This window comes from Oncorhynchus keta, chromosome 14, assembly GCF_023373465.1.
Source record: "Oncorhynchus keta strain PuntledgeMale-10-30-2019 chromosome 14, Oket_V2, whole genome shotgun sequence".
NCBI lineage: Eukaryota > Metazoa > Chordata > Actinopteri > Salmoniformes > Salmonidae > Oncorhynchus > Oncorhynchus keta.
Genome location: NC_068434.1, coordinates 1,675,690 through 1,690,940, shown reverse-complemented (window position 1 = coordinate 1,690,940; position 15,251 = coordinate 1,675,690). Strand labels below are relative to the sequence as shown.

The 15,251-nt window shown below is 39.2% G+C and overlaps 1 protein-coding gene across 12 annotated transcripts in view; it reads left to right on the top strand.

The window, feature by feature from the left end:
- Positions 1–15,251, top strand: part of bmp3 (bone morphogenetic protein 3) — a 135,085-nt gene that overhangs the window by 47,298 nt on the left and 72,536 nt on the right. For 3 of the 12 annotated variants that reach the window (XM_052460807.1, XM_052460812.1, XM_052460810.1), the window contains exon 3: positions 13,893–15,081. The exons of 1 other annotated variant lie outside the window; for it this stretch is intronic. In XM_052460807.1, the coding sequence (XP_052316767.1) occupies positions 13,893–14,084 (192 nt within the window). In that variant the 3' untranslated portion in view covers positions 14,085–15,081. Of the gene's footprint in view, positions 1–13,892; positions 15,246–15,251 lie in introns of those variants that run through there. 8 more of the 12 variants (XM_052460813.1, XM_052460811.1, XM_052460809.1 and 5 more) reach the window with 8 other exon arrangements.

The following is a 15,251-nucleotide window of genomic DNA, read 5'->3' as shown; positions in this document are numbered from 1 at the left end:
ACTCCAGTCTAATAGAACATTGTGTTACTCCAATCAAATAGAACATTGTGTTACTCCAGTCTGATAGAACATTGTGTTACTCTGTTCAGATGGAACATTGTCTGGTTAGCTACTCCAGTCTGATAGAACATTGCCTGGTTAGTTACTCCAGTCTGATAGAACATTGTGTTACTCCAGTCTGATAGAACATTGTGTTACTCCAGTCTGACAGAACATTGTGTTACTCCAGTCTGATAGAACATTGTCTGGTTAGTTACTCCAGTCTGATAGAACATTGTGTTACTCCAGTCTGACAGAACATTGTGTTACTTCAGTCTGATAGAACATTGTCTGGTGAGTTACTCCAGTCTGATAGAACATTGTCTGGTGAGTTACTCCAGTCTGATAGAACATTGTGTTACTCCAGTCTGATAGAACATTGTGTTACTCTGTTCAGATGGAACATTGTCTGGTTATTTACTCCAGTCTGACAGAACATTGTGTTACTCCAGTCTGATAGAACATTGTGTTACTCCAGTCTGATAGAACATTGTGTTATTCCAGTCTGATAGAACATTGTGTTACTCCAGTCTGATGGAACATTGTGTTACTCCAGTCTGATAGAACATTGTGTTACTCCGTTCAGATGGAACATTGTGTTACTCCAGTCTGATAGAACATTGTGTTCCTCCAGTCTGATAGAACATTGTGTTACTCCAGTCTGATAGAACATTGTGTTACTCGAGTCTGATAGAACATTGTGTTACTCCAGTCTGATAGAACATTGTGTTACTCCAGTCTGATAGAACATTGTGTTACTCCAGTCTGATAGAACATTGTCTGGTTATTTACTCCAGTCTGATAGAACATTGTGTTACTCCAGTCTGATAAAACATTGTGTTACTCGAGTCTGATAGAACATTGTGTTACTCCAGTCTAATAGAACATTGTGTTACTCCAATCAGATAGAACATTGTGTTACTCCAGTCTGATAGAACATTGTGTTACTCTGTTCAGATGGAACATTGTGGTTAGCTACTCCAGTCTGATAGAACATTGTGTTAGTTACTCCAGTCTGATAGAACATTGTCTGTTAGTTACTCCAGTCTGATAGAACATTGTTGTTAGTTACTCCAGTCTGATAGAACATTGTGTTACTCCAGTCTGATAGAACATTGTGTTACTCCAGTTCAGATGGAACATTGTGTTACTCCAGTCTGATGGAACATTGTGTTACTCCAGTCTGATAGAACATTGTGTTACTCCGTTCAGATGGAACATTGTGTTACTCCAGTCTGATAGAACATTGTGTTACTCCAGTCTGACAGAACATTGTGTTACTCCAGTCTGATAGAACATGTGTCCAGTCTGATAGAACATTGTGTTACTCCAGTCTGATAGAACATTGTGTTACTCCAGTCTGATAGAACATTGTTACTCCAGTTAGAACATTGTGTTACTCCAGTCTGATAGAACATTGTCTGGTTAGTTACTCCAGTCTGATAGAACATTGTGTTACTCCAGTCTGATAGAACATTGTGTTACTCCAGTCTGATAGAACATTGTGCTACTCCAGTCTGACAGAACATTGTGTTACTCCAGTCTGATAGAACATTGTGTTACTCCAGTCTGATAGAACATTGTGTTACTCCAGTCTGATAGAACATTGTGTTACTCTGGTCAGATGGAACATTGTGTTACTCCAGTCTGATAGAACATTGTCTGGTGAGTTACTCCAGTCTGATAGAACATTGTGTTACTCCGTTCAGATGGAACATTGTGTTCCTCCAGCCTGATAAAACATTGTGTTACTCGAGTCTGATAGAACATTGTGTTACTCCAGTCTGATAGAACATTGTGTTACTCCAGTCTGATAGAACATTGTGTTACTCCAGTCTGATAGAACATTGTGTTACTCCAGTCTGATAGAACATTGTCTGGTTATTTACTCCAGTCTGATAGAACATTGTGTTACTCCAGTCTGATTGAACATTGTGTTACTCCAGTCTGATAGAACATTGTTTTACTCCAGTCTGATAGAACATTGTGTTACTCCAGTCTGATAGAACATTGTGTTACTCCAGTCTGATAGAACATTGTGTTACTCTGTTCAGATGGAACATTGTCTGGTTAGTTACTCCAGTCTGACAGAACATTGTGTTACTCCAGTCTGATAGAACATTGTGTTACTCCAGTCTGATAGAACATTGTGTTACTCCAGTCTGATAGAACATTGTGTTACTCCAGTCTGATGGAACATTGTGTTACTCCAGTCTGATAGAACATTGTGTTACTCTGTTCAGATGGAACATTGTGTTCCTCCAGTCTGATAAAACATTGTGTTACTCGAGTCTGATAGAACATTGTGTTACTCCAGTCTAATAGAACATTGTGTTACTCCAATCAAATAGAACATTGTGTTACTCCAGTCTGATAGAACATTGTGTTACTCTGTTCAGATGGAACATTGTCTGGTTAGCTACTCCAGTCTGATAGAACATTGCCTGGTTAGTTACTCCAGTCTGATAGAACATTGTGTTACTCCAGTCTGATAGAACATTGTGTTACTCCAGTCTGACAGAACATTGTGTTACTCCAGTCTGATAGAACATTGTTGTTACTCCAGTCTGATAGAACATTGTGTTACTCCAGTCTGACAGAACATTGTGTTACTTCAGTCTGATAGAACATTGTCTGTGAGTTACTCCAGTCTGATAGAACATTGTGTGAGTTACTCCAGTCTGATAGAACATTGTGTTACTCCAGTCTGATAGAACATTGTGTTACTCAGTCTGATGGAACATTTGTTATTTACTCCAGTCTGATAGAACATTGTGTTACTCCAGTCTGATAGAACATTGTGTTACTCCAGTCTGATAGAACATTGTGTTATTCCAGTCTGATAGAATAGAACATTGTGTTACTCCAGTTCAGATGGAACATTGTGTTACTCCAGTCTGATAGAACATTGTTGATAGAACATTGTGTTACTCCAGTCTGATAGAACATTGTGTTACTCGAGTCTGATAGAACATTGTGTTACTCCAGTCTGATAGAACATTGTGTTACTCCAGTCTGATAGAACATTGTGTTACTCCAGTCTGATAGAACATTGTCTGGTTATTTACTCCAGTCTGATAGAACATTGTGTTACTCCAGTCTGATAAAACATTGTGTTACTCGAGTCTGATAGAACATTGTGTTACTCCAGTCTAATAGAACATTGTGTTACTCCAATCAGATAGAACATTGTGTTACTCCAGTCTGATAGAACATTGTGTTACTCTGTTCAGATGGAACATTGTCTGGTTAGCTACTCCAGTCTGATAGAACATTGTCTGGTTAGTTACTCCAGTCTGATAGAACATTGTCTGGTTAGTTACTCCAGTCTGATAGAACATTGTCTGGTTAGTTACTCCAGTCTGATAGAACATTGTGTTACTCCAGTCTGATAGAACATTGTGTTACTCCGTTCAGATGGAACATTGTGTTACTCCAGTCTGATGGAACATTGTGTTACTCCAGTCTGATAGAACATTGTGTTACTCCGTTCAGATGGAACATTGTGTTCCTCCAGTCTGATAAAACATTGTGTTACTCCAGTCTGACAGAACATTGTGTTACTCCAGTCTGATAGAACATTGTCTGGTTAGTTACTCCAGTCTGATAGAACATTGTGTTACTCCAGTCTGATAGAACATTGTGTTACTCCAGTCTGACAGAACATTGTGTTACTCCAGTCTGATAGAACATTGTCTGGTTAGTTACTCCAGTCTGATAGAACATTGTGTTACTCCAGTCTGATAGAACATTGTGTTACTCCAGTCTGATAGAACATTGTGCTACTCCAGTCTGACAGAACATTGTGTTACTCCAGTCTGATAGAACATTGTGTTACTCCAGTCTGATAGAACATTGTGTTACTCCAGTCTGATAGAACATTGTGTTACTCTGGTCAGATGGAACATTGTGTTACTCCAGTCTGATAGAACATTGTCTGGTGAGTTACTCCAGTCTGATAGAACATTGTGTTACTCCAGTCTGATAGAACATTGTGTTACTCCAGTCTGATGGAACATTGTCTGGTTAGTTACTCCAGTCTAGAACATTGTGTTACTCCAGTCTGATAGAACATTGTGTTACTCCAGTCTGATAGAACATTGTGTTACTCCAGTCTGATAGAACATTGTGTTACTCCAGTCTGATTGAACATTGTGTTACTCCAGTCTGATAGAACATTGTGTTCCTCCAGTCTGATAGAACATTGTGTTACTCCAGTCTGATAGAACATTGTTACTCCAGTCTGATAGAACATTGTGTTACTCCAGTCTGATAGAACATTGTGTTACTCCAGTCTGATAGAACATTGTGTTACTCCAGTCTGATAGAACATTGTGTTACTCCAGTCTGATAGAACATTGTGTTACTCCAGTCTGATAGAACATTGTGTTATTTACTCCAGTCTGATAGAACATTGTGTTACTCCAGTCTGATCGAACATTGTGTTACTCCAGTCTGATAGAACATTGTTTTACTCCAGTCTGATAGAACATTGTGTTACTCCAGTCTGATAGAACATTGTGTTACTCCAGTCTGATAGAACATTGTGTTACTCCAGTCTGATAGAACATTGTGTTACTCCAGTCTGATAGAACATTGTGTTACTCCAGTCTGATAGAACATTGTGTTACTCCAGTCTGATAGAACATTGTGTTACTCCAGTCTGATAGAACATTGTGTTACTCCAGTCTGATAGAACATTGTGTTACTCCAGTCTGATAGAACATTGTGTTACTCTGGTCAGATGGAACATTGTGTTACTCCAGTCTGATAGAACATTGTGTTACTCCAGTCTGATAGAACATTGTGTTACTCCAGTCTGATAGAACATTGTGTTACTCCAGTCTGATAGAACATTGTGTTAGAACATTGTTTTACTCCAGTCTGATAGAACATTGTGTTTAGTCTGATTGAACATTGTGTTACTCCAGTCTGATAGAACATTGTGTTACTCCAGTCTGATAGAACATTGTGTTACTCCAGTCTGATAGAACATTGTGTTACTCTGTTCAGATGGAACATTGTGTTGTTACTCCAGTCTGATAGAACATTGTGTTACTCCAGTCTGATAGAACATTGTGTTACTCCAGTCTGATAGAACATTGTGTTACTCCAGTCTGATAGAACATTGTGTTTAGTCTGATAGAACATTGTGTTACTCCAGTCTGATAGAACATTGTGTTACTCCGTTCAGATGGAACATTGTGTTCCTCCAGTCTGATAGAACATTGTGTTACTCCAGTCTGATAGAACATTGTGTTACTCCAGTCTGATAGAACATTGTGTTACTCCAGTCTGATAGAACATTGTGTTACTCCAGTCTGATAGAACATTGTGTTACTCCAGTCTGATAGAACATTGTCTGGTTATTTACTCCAGTCTGATAGAACATTGTGTTACTCCAGTCTGATTGAACATTGTGTTACTCCAGTCTGATAGAACATTGTTTTACTCCAGTCTGATAGAACATTGTGTTACTCCAGTCTGATAGAACATTGTGTTACTCCAGTCTGATAGAACATTGTGTTACTCAGTCTGATGGAACATTGTGTTACTCCAGTCTGATAGAACATTGTGTTACTCCAGTCTGATAGAACATTGTGTTACTCCAGTCTGATAGAACATTGTGTTACTCCAGTCTGATAGAACATTGTGTTACTCCAGTCTGATAGAACATTGTGTTACTCCAGTCTGATAGAACATTGTGTTACTCTGTTCAGATGGAACATTGTGTTCCTCCAGTCTGATAAGAACATTGTGTTACTCCAGTCTGATAGAACATTGTGTTACTCCAGTCTGATAGAACATTGTGTTACTCCATCAGATAGAACATTGTGTTACTCCAGTCTGATAGAACATTGTGTTACTCTGTTCAGATGGAACATTGTGTAGCTACTCCAGTCTGATAGAACATTGTGTTACTCCAGTCTGATAGAACATTGTGTTACTCCAGTCTGATAGAACATTGTGTTACTCCAGTCTGATAGAACATTGTGTTACTCCAGTCTGATAGAACATTGTGTTACTCCAGTCTGATAGAACATTGTGTTACTCCAGTCTGATAGAACATTGTGTTACTTCAGTCTGATAGAACATTGTGTTACTCCAGTCTGATAGAACATTGTGTTACTCCAGTCTGATAGAACATTGTGTTACTCCAGTCTGATAGAACATTGTGTTACTCTGTTCAGATGGAACATTGTGTTAGTTACTCCAGTCTGACAGAACATTGTGTTACTCCAGTCTGATAGAACATTGTGTTACTCCAGTCTGATAGAACATTGTGTTATTCCAGTCTGATAGAACATTGTGTTACTCCAGTCTGATGGAACATTGTGTTACTCCAGTCTGATAGAACATTGTGTTACTCCAGTCTCAGATGGAACATTGTGTTACTCCAGTCTGATAGAACATTGTGTTACTCCAGTCTGATAGAACATTGTGTTACTCAGTCTGATGGAACATTGTCTGTTAGCTACTCCAGTCTGATAGAACATTGTGTTACTCCAGTCTGATAGAACATTGTGTTACTCCAGTCTGATAGAACATTGTGTTACTCCAGTCTGATAGAACATTGTGTCCAGTCTTAGAACATTGTGTTACTCCAGTCTGATGGAACATTGTGTTACTCCAGTCTGATAGAACATTGTGTTACTCCAGTCTGATAGAACATTGTGTTACTCCAGTCTGATAGAACATTGTGTTACTCCAGTCTGATAGAACATTGTGTTACTCCAGTCTGTAACATTGTGTTATGAGAACATTGTGTTACTCCAGTCTGATAGAACATTGTTTTACTCCAGTCTGATAGAACATTGTGTTACTCCAGTCTGATAGAACATTGTGTTACTCCAGTCTGATAGAACATTGTGTTACTCCAGTCTGATAGAACATTGTGTTACTCCAGTCTGATAGAACATTGTGTTACTCCAGTCTGATAGAACATTGTGTTACTCCAGTCTGATAGAACATTGTGTTACTCAGTCAGATAGAACATTGTGTTACTCCAGTCTGATAGAACATTGTGTTACTCCAGTCTGATAGAACATTGTGTTACTCCAGTCTGATAGAACATTGTGTTACTCCAGTCTGATAGAACATTGTCTGGTTGTTACTCCAGTCTGATAGAACATTGTCTGGTTATTTACTCCAGTCTGATAGAACATTGTGTTCGGACAGAACATTGTGTTACCAGTCTGATAGAACATTGTGTTACTCCAGTCTGATAGAACATTGTGTTACTCCAGTCTGATAGAACATTGTGTTACTCCTGTTCTGATGGAACATTGTGTTAGCTCTCCAGTCTGATAGAACATTGTTGTTACTCCAGTCTGATAGAACATTGTGTTACTCCAGTCTGATAGAACATTGTGTTACTCCAGTCTGATAGAACATTGTGTTACTCCAGTCTGATAGAACATTGTGTTACTCTGTTCAGATGGAACATTGTCAGTTACTCCAGTCTGATAGAACATTGTGTTACTCCAGTCTGATAGAACATTGTGTTACTCCAGTCTGATAGAACATTGTGTTACTCCAGTCTGATAGAACATTGTGTTACTTCCAGTCTGATAGAACATTGTGTTACTCCAGTCTGATAGAACATTGTGTTACTCCAGTCTGATAGAACATTGTGTTACTCCAGTCTGATGGAACATTGTGTTACTCCAGTCTGATAGAACATTGTTTTACTCCAGTCTGATGATGAGAACATTGTGTTACTCCAGTCTGATAGAACATTGTGTTACTCTCCAGTCTGATAGAACATTGTGTTACTCCAGTCTGATAGAACATTGTGTTACTCCAGTCTGATAGAACATTGTGTTACTCCAGTCTGATAGAACATTGTGTTACTCCAGTCTGATAGAACATTGTGTTACTCCAGTCTGTTATCAGAGAACATTGTGTTACTCCAGTCTGATAGAACATTGTGTTACTCCAGTCTGATAGAACATTGTGTTACTCCAGTCTGATAGAACATTGTGTTACTCCAGTCTGATAGAACATTGTCTGGTTAGTTATAGAACAGTCTGATAGAACATTGTGTTACTCCAGTCTGATAGAACATTGTGTTACTCCAGTCTGATAGAACATTGTGTTACTCCAGTCGGATAGAACATTGTGTTACTCCAGTCTGATAGAACATTGTGTTACTCCAGTCTGATAGAACATTGTGTTACTCCAGTCTGATGGAACATTGTGTTACTCCAGTCTGATAGAACATTGTGTTACTCCAGTCTGATAGAACATTGTGTTACTCCAGTCTGATAGAACATTGTGTTACTCCAGTCTGATAGAACATTGTGTTACTCCAGTCTGATAGAACATTGTTTTACTCCAGTCTGATAGAACATTGTGTTACTCCAGTCTGATAGAACATTGTGTTACTCCAGTCTGATAGAACATTGTGTTACTCCAGTCTGATAGAACATTGTGTTACTCTGGTCAGATGGAACATTGTGTTACTCCAGTCTGATAGAACATTGTGTTACTCCAGTCTGATAGAACATTGTGTTACTCCAGTCTGATAGAACATTGTGTTACTCCAGTCTGATAGAACATTGTGTTACTCTGTTCAGATGGAACATTGTCTGGTTAGCTACTCCAGTCTGATAGAACATTGTCTGGTTATTTACTCCAGTCTGATAGAACATTGTGTTACTCCAGTCTGATCGAACATTGTGTTACTCCAGTCTGATAGAACATTGTTTTACTCCAGTCTGATAGAACATTGTGTTACTCCAGTCTGATAGAACATTGTGTTACTCTGGTCAGATGGAACATTGTGTTACTCCAGTCTGATAGAACATTGTGTTACTCCGTTCAAATGGAACATTGTGTTACTCCAGTCTGATAGAACATTGTGTTACTCTGGTCAGATGGAACATTGTGTTACTCCAGTCTGATAGAACATTGTTTTACTCCAGTCTGATAGAACATTGTGTTACTCTGTTCAGATGGAACATTGTCTGGTTAGTTACTCCAGTCTGACAGAACATTGTGTTACTCCAGTCTGATAGAACATTGTGTTACTCCAGTCTGATAGAACATTGTGTTACTCCAGTCTAATAGAACATTGTGTTACTCCAGTCTGATAGAACATTGTGTTACTCCAGTCTGATAGAACATTGTCTGGTTATTTACTCCAGTCTGATAGAACATTGTGTTACTCCAGTCTGATCGAACATTGTGTTACTCCAGTCTGATAGAACATTGTTTTACTCCAGTCTGATAGAACATTGTGTTACTCCAGTCTGATAGAACATTGTGTTACTCCAGTCTGATAGAACATTGTTTTACTCCAGTCTGTAAGAACATTGTGTTACTCCAGTCTGATAGAACATTGTGTTACTCCAGTCTGATAGAACATTGTGTTACTCCAATCAGATAGAACATTGTGTTACTCCAGTCTGATAGAACATTGTGTTACTCCAGTCTGAAAGAACATTGTGTTACTCCAGTCTGATAGAACATTGTGTTACTCTGTTCAGATGGAACATTGTCTGGTTAGCTACTCCATTCTGATAGAACATTGTGTTACTCCAGTCTGACAGAACATTGTGCTACTCCAGTCTGATAGAACATTGTGTTACTCCAATCAGATAGAACATTGTGTTACTCCAGTCTGATAGAACATTGTGTTACTCCAGTCTGATAGAACATTGTGTTACTCCAGTCTGATAGAACATTGTGTTACTCCAGTCTGATAGAACATTGTGTTACTCCAGTCTGATAGAACATTGTGTTACTCTGGTCAGATGGAACATTGTGTTACTCCAGTCTGATAGAACATTGTCTGGTGAGTTACTCCAGTCTGATAGAACATTGTGTTACTCCAGTCTGATCGAACATTGTGTTACTCCAGTCTGATAGAACATTGTTTTACTCCAGTCTGATAGAACATTGTGTTACTCCAGTCTGATAGAACATTGTGTTACTCCAGTCTGATAGAACATTGTGTTACTCCAGTCTGATAGAACATTGTGTTAGATGGAACATTGTGTTACTCCAGTCTGATAGAACATTGTGTTACTCCAGTCAGATGGAACATTGTGTTACTCCAGTCTGATAGAACATTGTGTTACTCCAGTCTGATAGAACATTGTGTTACTCTGTTCAGATGGAACATTGTGTTACTCCAGTCTGATAGAACATTGTCTCCAGTCTGATGAACAGTTACTCCAGTCTGATAGAACATTGTGTTACTCCAGTCTGATAGAACATTGTGTTACTCAGTCAGATGATAGAACATTGTCTGGTTAGTTACTCCAGTCTGATAGAACATTGTGTTACTCCAGTCTGATAGAACATTGTGTTACTCCAGTCTGATGGAACATTGTGTTACTCCAGTCTGATAGAACATTGTGTTACTCCAGTCTGATAGAACATTGTGTTACTCCAGTCTGATAGAACATTGTGTTACTCCAGTCTGATAGAACATTGTGTTACTCCAGTCTGATAGAACATTGTGTTACTCCAGTCTGATAGAACATTGTCTGGTTATTTACTCCAGTCTGATAGAACATTGTCTGTTGTTACTCCAGTCTGATAGAACATTGTGTTACAGTCTGATAGAACATTGTGTTATCAGATAGAACATTGTGTTACTCCAGTCTGATAGAACATTGTGTTACTCCAGTCTGATAGAACATTGTGTTACTCTGGTCAGATGGAACATTGTGTTACTCCAGTCTGATAGAACATTGTGTTACTCCAGTCTGATAGAACATTGTGTTACTCCAGTCTGATAGAACATTGTGTTACTCCAGTCTGATAGAACATTGTGTTACTCTGTTCAGATGGAACATTGTCTGGTTAGCTACTCCAGTCTGATAGAACATTGTCTGGTTATTTACTCCAGTCTGATAGAACATTGTGTTACTCCAGTCTGATCGAACATTGTGTTACTCCAGTCTGATAGAACATTGTTTTACTCCAGTCTGATAGAACATTGTGTTACTCCAGTCTGATAGAACATTGTGTTACTCTGGTCAGATGGAACATTGTGTTACTCCAGTCTGATAGAACATTGTGTTACTCCGTTCAAATGGAACATTGTGTTACTCCAGTCTGATAGAACATTGTGTTACTCTGGTCAGATGGAACATTGTGTTACTCCAGTCTGATAGAACATTGTTTTACTCCAGTCTGATAGAACATTGTGTTACTCTGTTCAGATGGAACATTGTCTGGTTAGTTACTCCAGTCTGACAGAACATTGTGTTACTCCAGTCTGATAGAACATTGTGTTACTCCAGTCTGATAGAACATTGTGTTACTCCAGTCTAATAGAACATTGTGTTACTCCAGTCTGATAGAACATTGTGTTACTCCAGTCTGATAGAACATTGTCTGGTTATTTACTCCAGTCTGATAGAACATTGTGTTACTCCAGTCTGATCGAACATTGTGTTACTCCAGTCTGATAGAACATTGTTTTACTCCAGTCTGATAGAACATTGTGTTACTCCAGTCTGATCGAACATTGTGTTACTCCAGTCTGATAGAACATTGTTTTACTCCAGTCTGTAAGAACATTGTGTTACTCCAGTCTGATAGAACATTGTGTTACTCCAGTCTGATAGAACATTGTGTTACTCCAATCAGATAGAACATTGTGTTACTCCAGTCTGATAGAACATTGTGTTACTCCAGTCTGAAAGAACATTGTGTTACTCCAGTCTGATAGAACATTGTGTTACTCTGTTCAGATGGAACATTGTGTTACTACTCCAGTCTGATAGAACATTGTGTTACTCCAGTCTGACAGAACATTGTGCTACTCCAGTCTGATAGAACATTGTGTTACTCCAGTCAGATAGAACATTGTGTTACTCCAGTCTGATAGAACATTGTGTTACTCCAGTCTGATAGAACATTGTGTTACTCCAGTCTGATAGAACATTGTGTTACTACTCCAGTCTGATAGAACATTGTCTGGTTATTTACTCCAGTCTGATAGAACATTGTGTTACTCCAGTCTGATAGAACATTGTGTTACTCCAGTCTGATAGAACATTGTTTTACTCCAGTCTGATAGAACATTGTCTGGTTTACTCCAGTCTGATAGAACATTGTTGTTATTTACTCCAGTCTGATAGAACATTGTGTTACTCCAGTCTGATAGAACATTGTGTTACTCCAGTCTGATAGAACATTGTGTTACTCCAGTCTGATAGAACATTGTGTTACTCTGGTCAGATGGAACATTGTGTTACTCCAGTCTGATAGAACATTGTGTTACTCCAGTCTGATAGAACATTTGTTACTCTCAGAGTTACTCCAGTCTGATAGAACATTGTGTTACTCCAGTCTGATAGAACATTGTGTTACTCTGTTCAGATGGAACATTGTTGGTTAGTTACTCCAGTCTGATAGAACATTGTGTTACTCCAGTCTGATAGAACATTGTGTTACTCCAGTCTGATAGAACATTGTGTTACTCCAGTCTGATAGAACATTGTGTTACTCCAGTCTGATAGAACATTGTGTTACTCCAGTCTGATAGAACATTGTCTGGTTGTGTTACTCCAGTCTGATAGAACATTGTGTTACTCCAGTCTGATAGAACATTGTGTTACTCCAGTCTCAGTTATGATAGAACATTGTGTCTGATAGAACATCCAGTCAGTCTGATAGAACATTGTGTTACTCCAGTCAGATGGAACATTGTGTTACTCCAGTCTGATAGAACATTGTGTTACTCCAGTCTGATAGAACATTGTGTTACTCCAGTCTGATAGAACATTGTGTTACTCAGTCTGATAGAACAGATGATAGAACATTGTGTTACTCCAGTCTGATAGAACATTGTGTTACTCCAGTCTGATAGAACATTGTGTTACTCCAGTCTGATAGAACATTGTGTTACTCCAGTCTGATAGAACATTGTGTTACTCTGGTCAGATGGAACATTGTGTTACTCCAGTCTGATAGAACATTGTGTTACTCCAGTCTGATAGAACATTGTGTTACTCCAGTCTGATAGAACATTGTGTTACTCCAGTCTGATAGAACATTGTGTTACTCCAGTCTGATAGAACATTGTGTTACTCCAGTCTGATAGAACATTGTGTTACTCCAGTCTGATAGAACATTGTGTTACTCCAGTCTGATAGAACATTGTGTTACTCCAGTCTGATAGAACATTGTGTTACATTGTGTTACTCCGTCTGATAGAACATTGTGTTTCCAGTCTGATAGAACCAGTTACTCCAGTCTGATAGAACATTGTGTTCTGTCTGATAGAACATTGTGTTACTCTGTTCAGATGGAACATTGTCTGGTTAGTTACTCCAGTCTGACAGAACATTGTGTTACTCCAGTCTGATAGAACATTGTGTTACTCCAGTCTGATAGAACATTGTGTTACTCCAGTCTGATAGAACATTGTGTTACTCCAGTCTGATAGAACATTGTGTTCCTCCAGTCTGATAAAACATTGTGTTACTCCAGTCTGATAGAACATTGTGTTACTCCAGTCTGATAGAACATTGTCTGGTTAGTTACTCCAGTCTGATAGAACATTGTGTTACTCCAGTCTGATAGAACATTGTGTTACTCCAGTCTGATAGAACATTGTGTTACTCCAGTCTGATAGAACATTGTCTGGTTAGTTCCTCCAGTCTGATAGAACAATGTGTTCCTCCAGTCTGATAAAACATTGTGTTACTCGAGTCTGATAGAACATTGTGTTACTCCAGTCTGATAGAACATTGTGTTACTCCAGTCTGATAGAACATTGTGTTACTCCAGTCTGATAGAATGTCGTCTTTAACCTTCGTAGAACTGTTATGTTTGATGTCATAAGGTGAATGTTGTGGTTCACCTCCTCCTTCTCTTCTGTCCTGTAGTCTCTGAAGCCTAGCAACCACGCCACCATCCAGAGCATTGTGAGAGCGGTAGGGGTGGTGTCTGGTATCCCTGAGCCCTGCTGTGTCCCAGACAAGATGTCTTCCCTCTCCATCCTCTTCTTCGACGAGGACAAGAACGTGGTGCTCAAAGTCTACCCAAACATGACTGTGGACTCCTGCGCCTGCAGATAGGGATAATTACCACACACACACACACACACACATAGAACAAACTCTCTGCAGCATAGCCACCTCTCAAGGATCAAGGATATTCCACTTTTGCACTCTCAGAGAGGGATTACAATATACTATCTAAATGAAGATGGACCTTTTCAGGGAAGGACTGCTGGACCTTCCTCCTACTGGAATCCTGAAGCACCCTGGGAAATAGACTGCTGACTAGTCTCATCATCATCATCGCTATCACCACCATCATCATCATGGGTTTTTACTTGATTGAATACAATTAACCAACCGCTGGCAAGGAGGACCTAATGCAGTTTGAGGTAGCACCTTAAAGATGGAGGCAAAAACACCCAGAATGAAAGACCTTCTGTGATTCCTGAGCTCCAACAGTATGTTGTATGCCCATTGGGACATTGACCCATCTGTTGTTGTTTTGGCTCTGTACTCCAGCACTTTGAAATTTGAAATTATACATTGACTGTGAGGTTAAAGTGCAAACTGTCAACATTCATTTGAGGGTATTTTCATCCATATCGGGTGAACCGTTTAGAAAGTACAGAACTTTTTGTACCTAGTCCACCCATTTTAGAGGACCAAAAGCGTTATTGGGACAAATTCACTTATGTGAATTTAAGAGGTCCTTAATGAATCACAATGAGTGAGAAAGTTACAGATACACACATACCCCCAAGACATGCTAACCTCTCACCATTACAATAACAGGGGTGGTTAGCATACCCCCAAGACATGCTAACCTCTCACCATTACAATAACAGGGGTGGTTAGCATATCCCCAAGACATGCTAACCTCTCACCATTACAATAACAGGGGTGGTTAGCATATCCCCAAGACATGCTAACCTCTCACCATTACAATAACAGGGGTGGTTAGCATATCCCCAAAACATGCTAACCTCTCACCATTCCAATAACAGGGGAGGTTAGCATTTTATATCATATCCCCAAGACATGCTAACCTCTCACCATTACAATAACAGGGGTGGTTAGCATATCCCCAAGACATGCTAACCTCTCACCATTACAATAACAGGGGTGGTTAGCATATCCCCAAAACATGCTAACCTCTCACCATTCCAATAACAGGGGAGGTTAGCATTTTATATCATATCCCCAAGACATGCTAACCCTCTCACCATTACAATAACAGGGGAG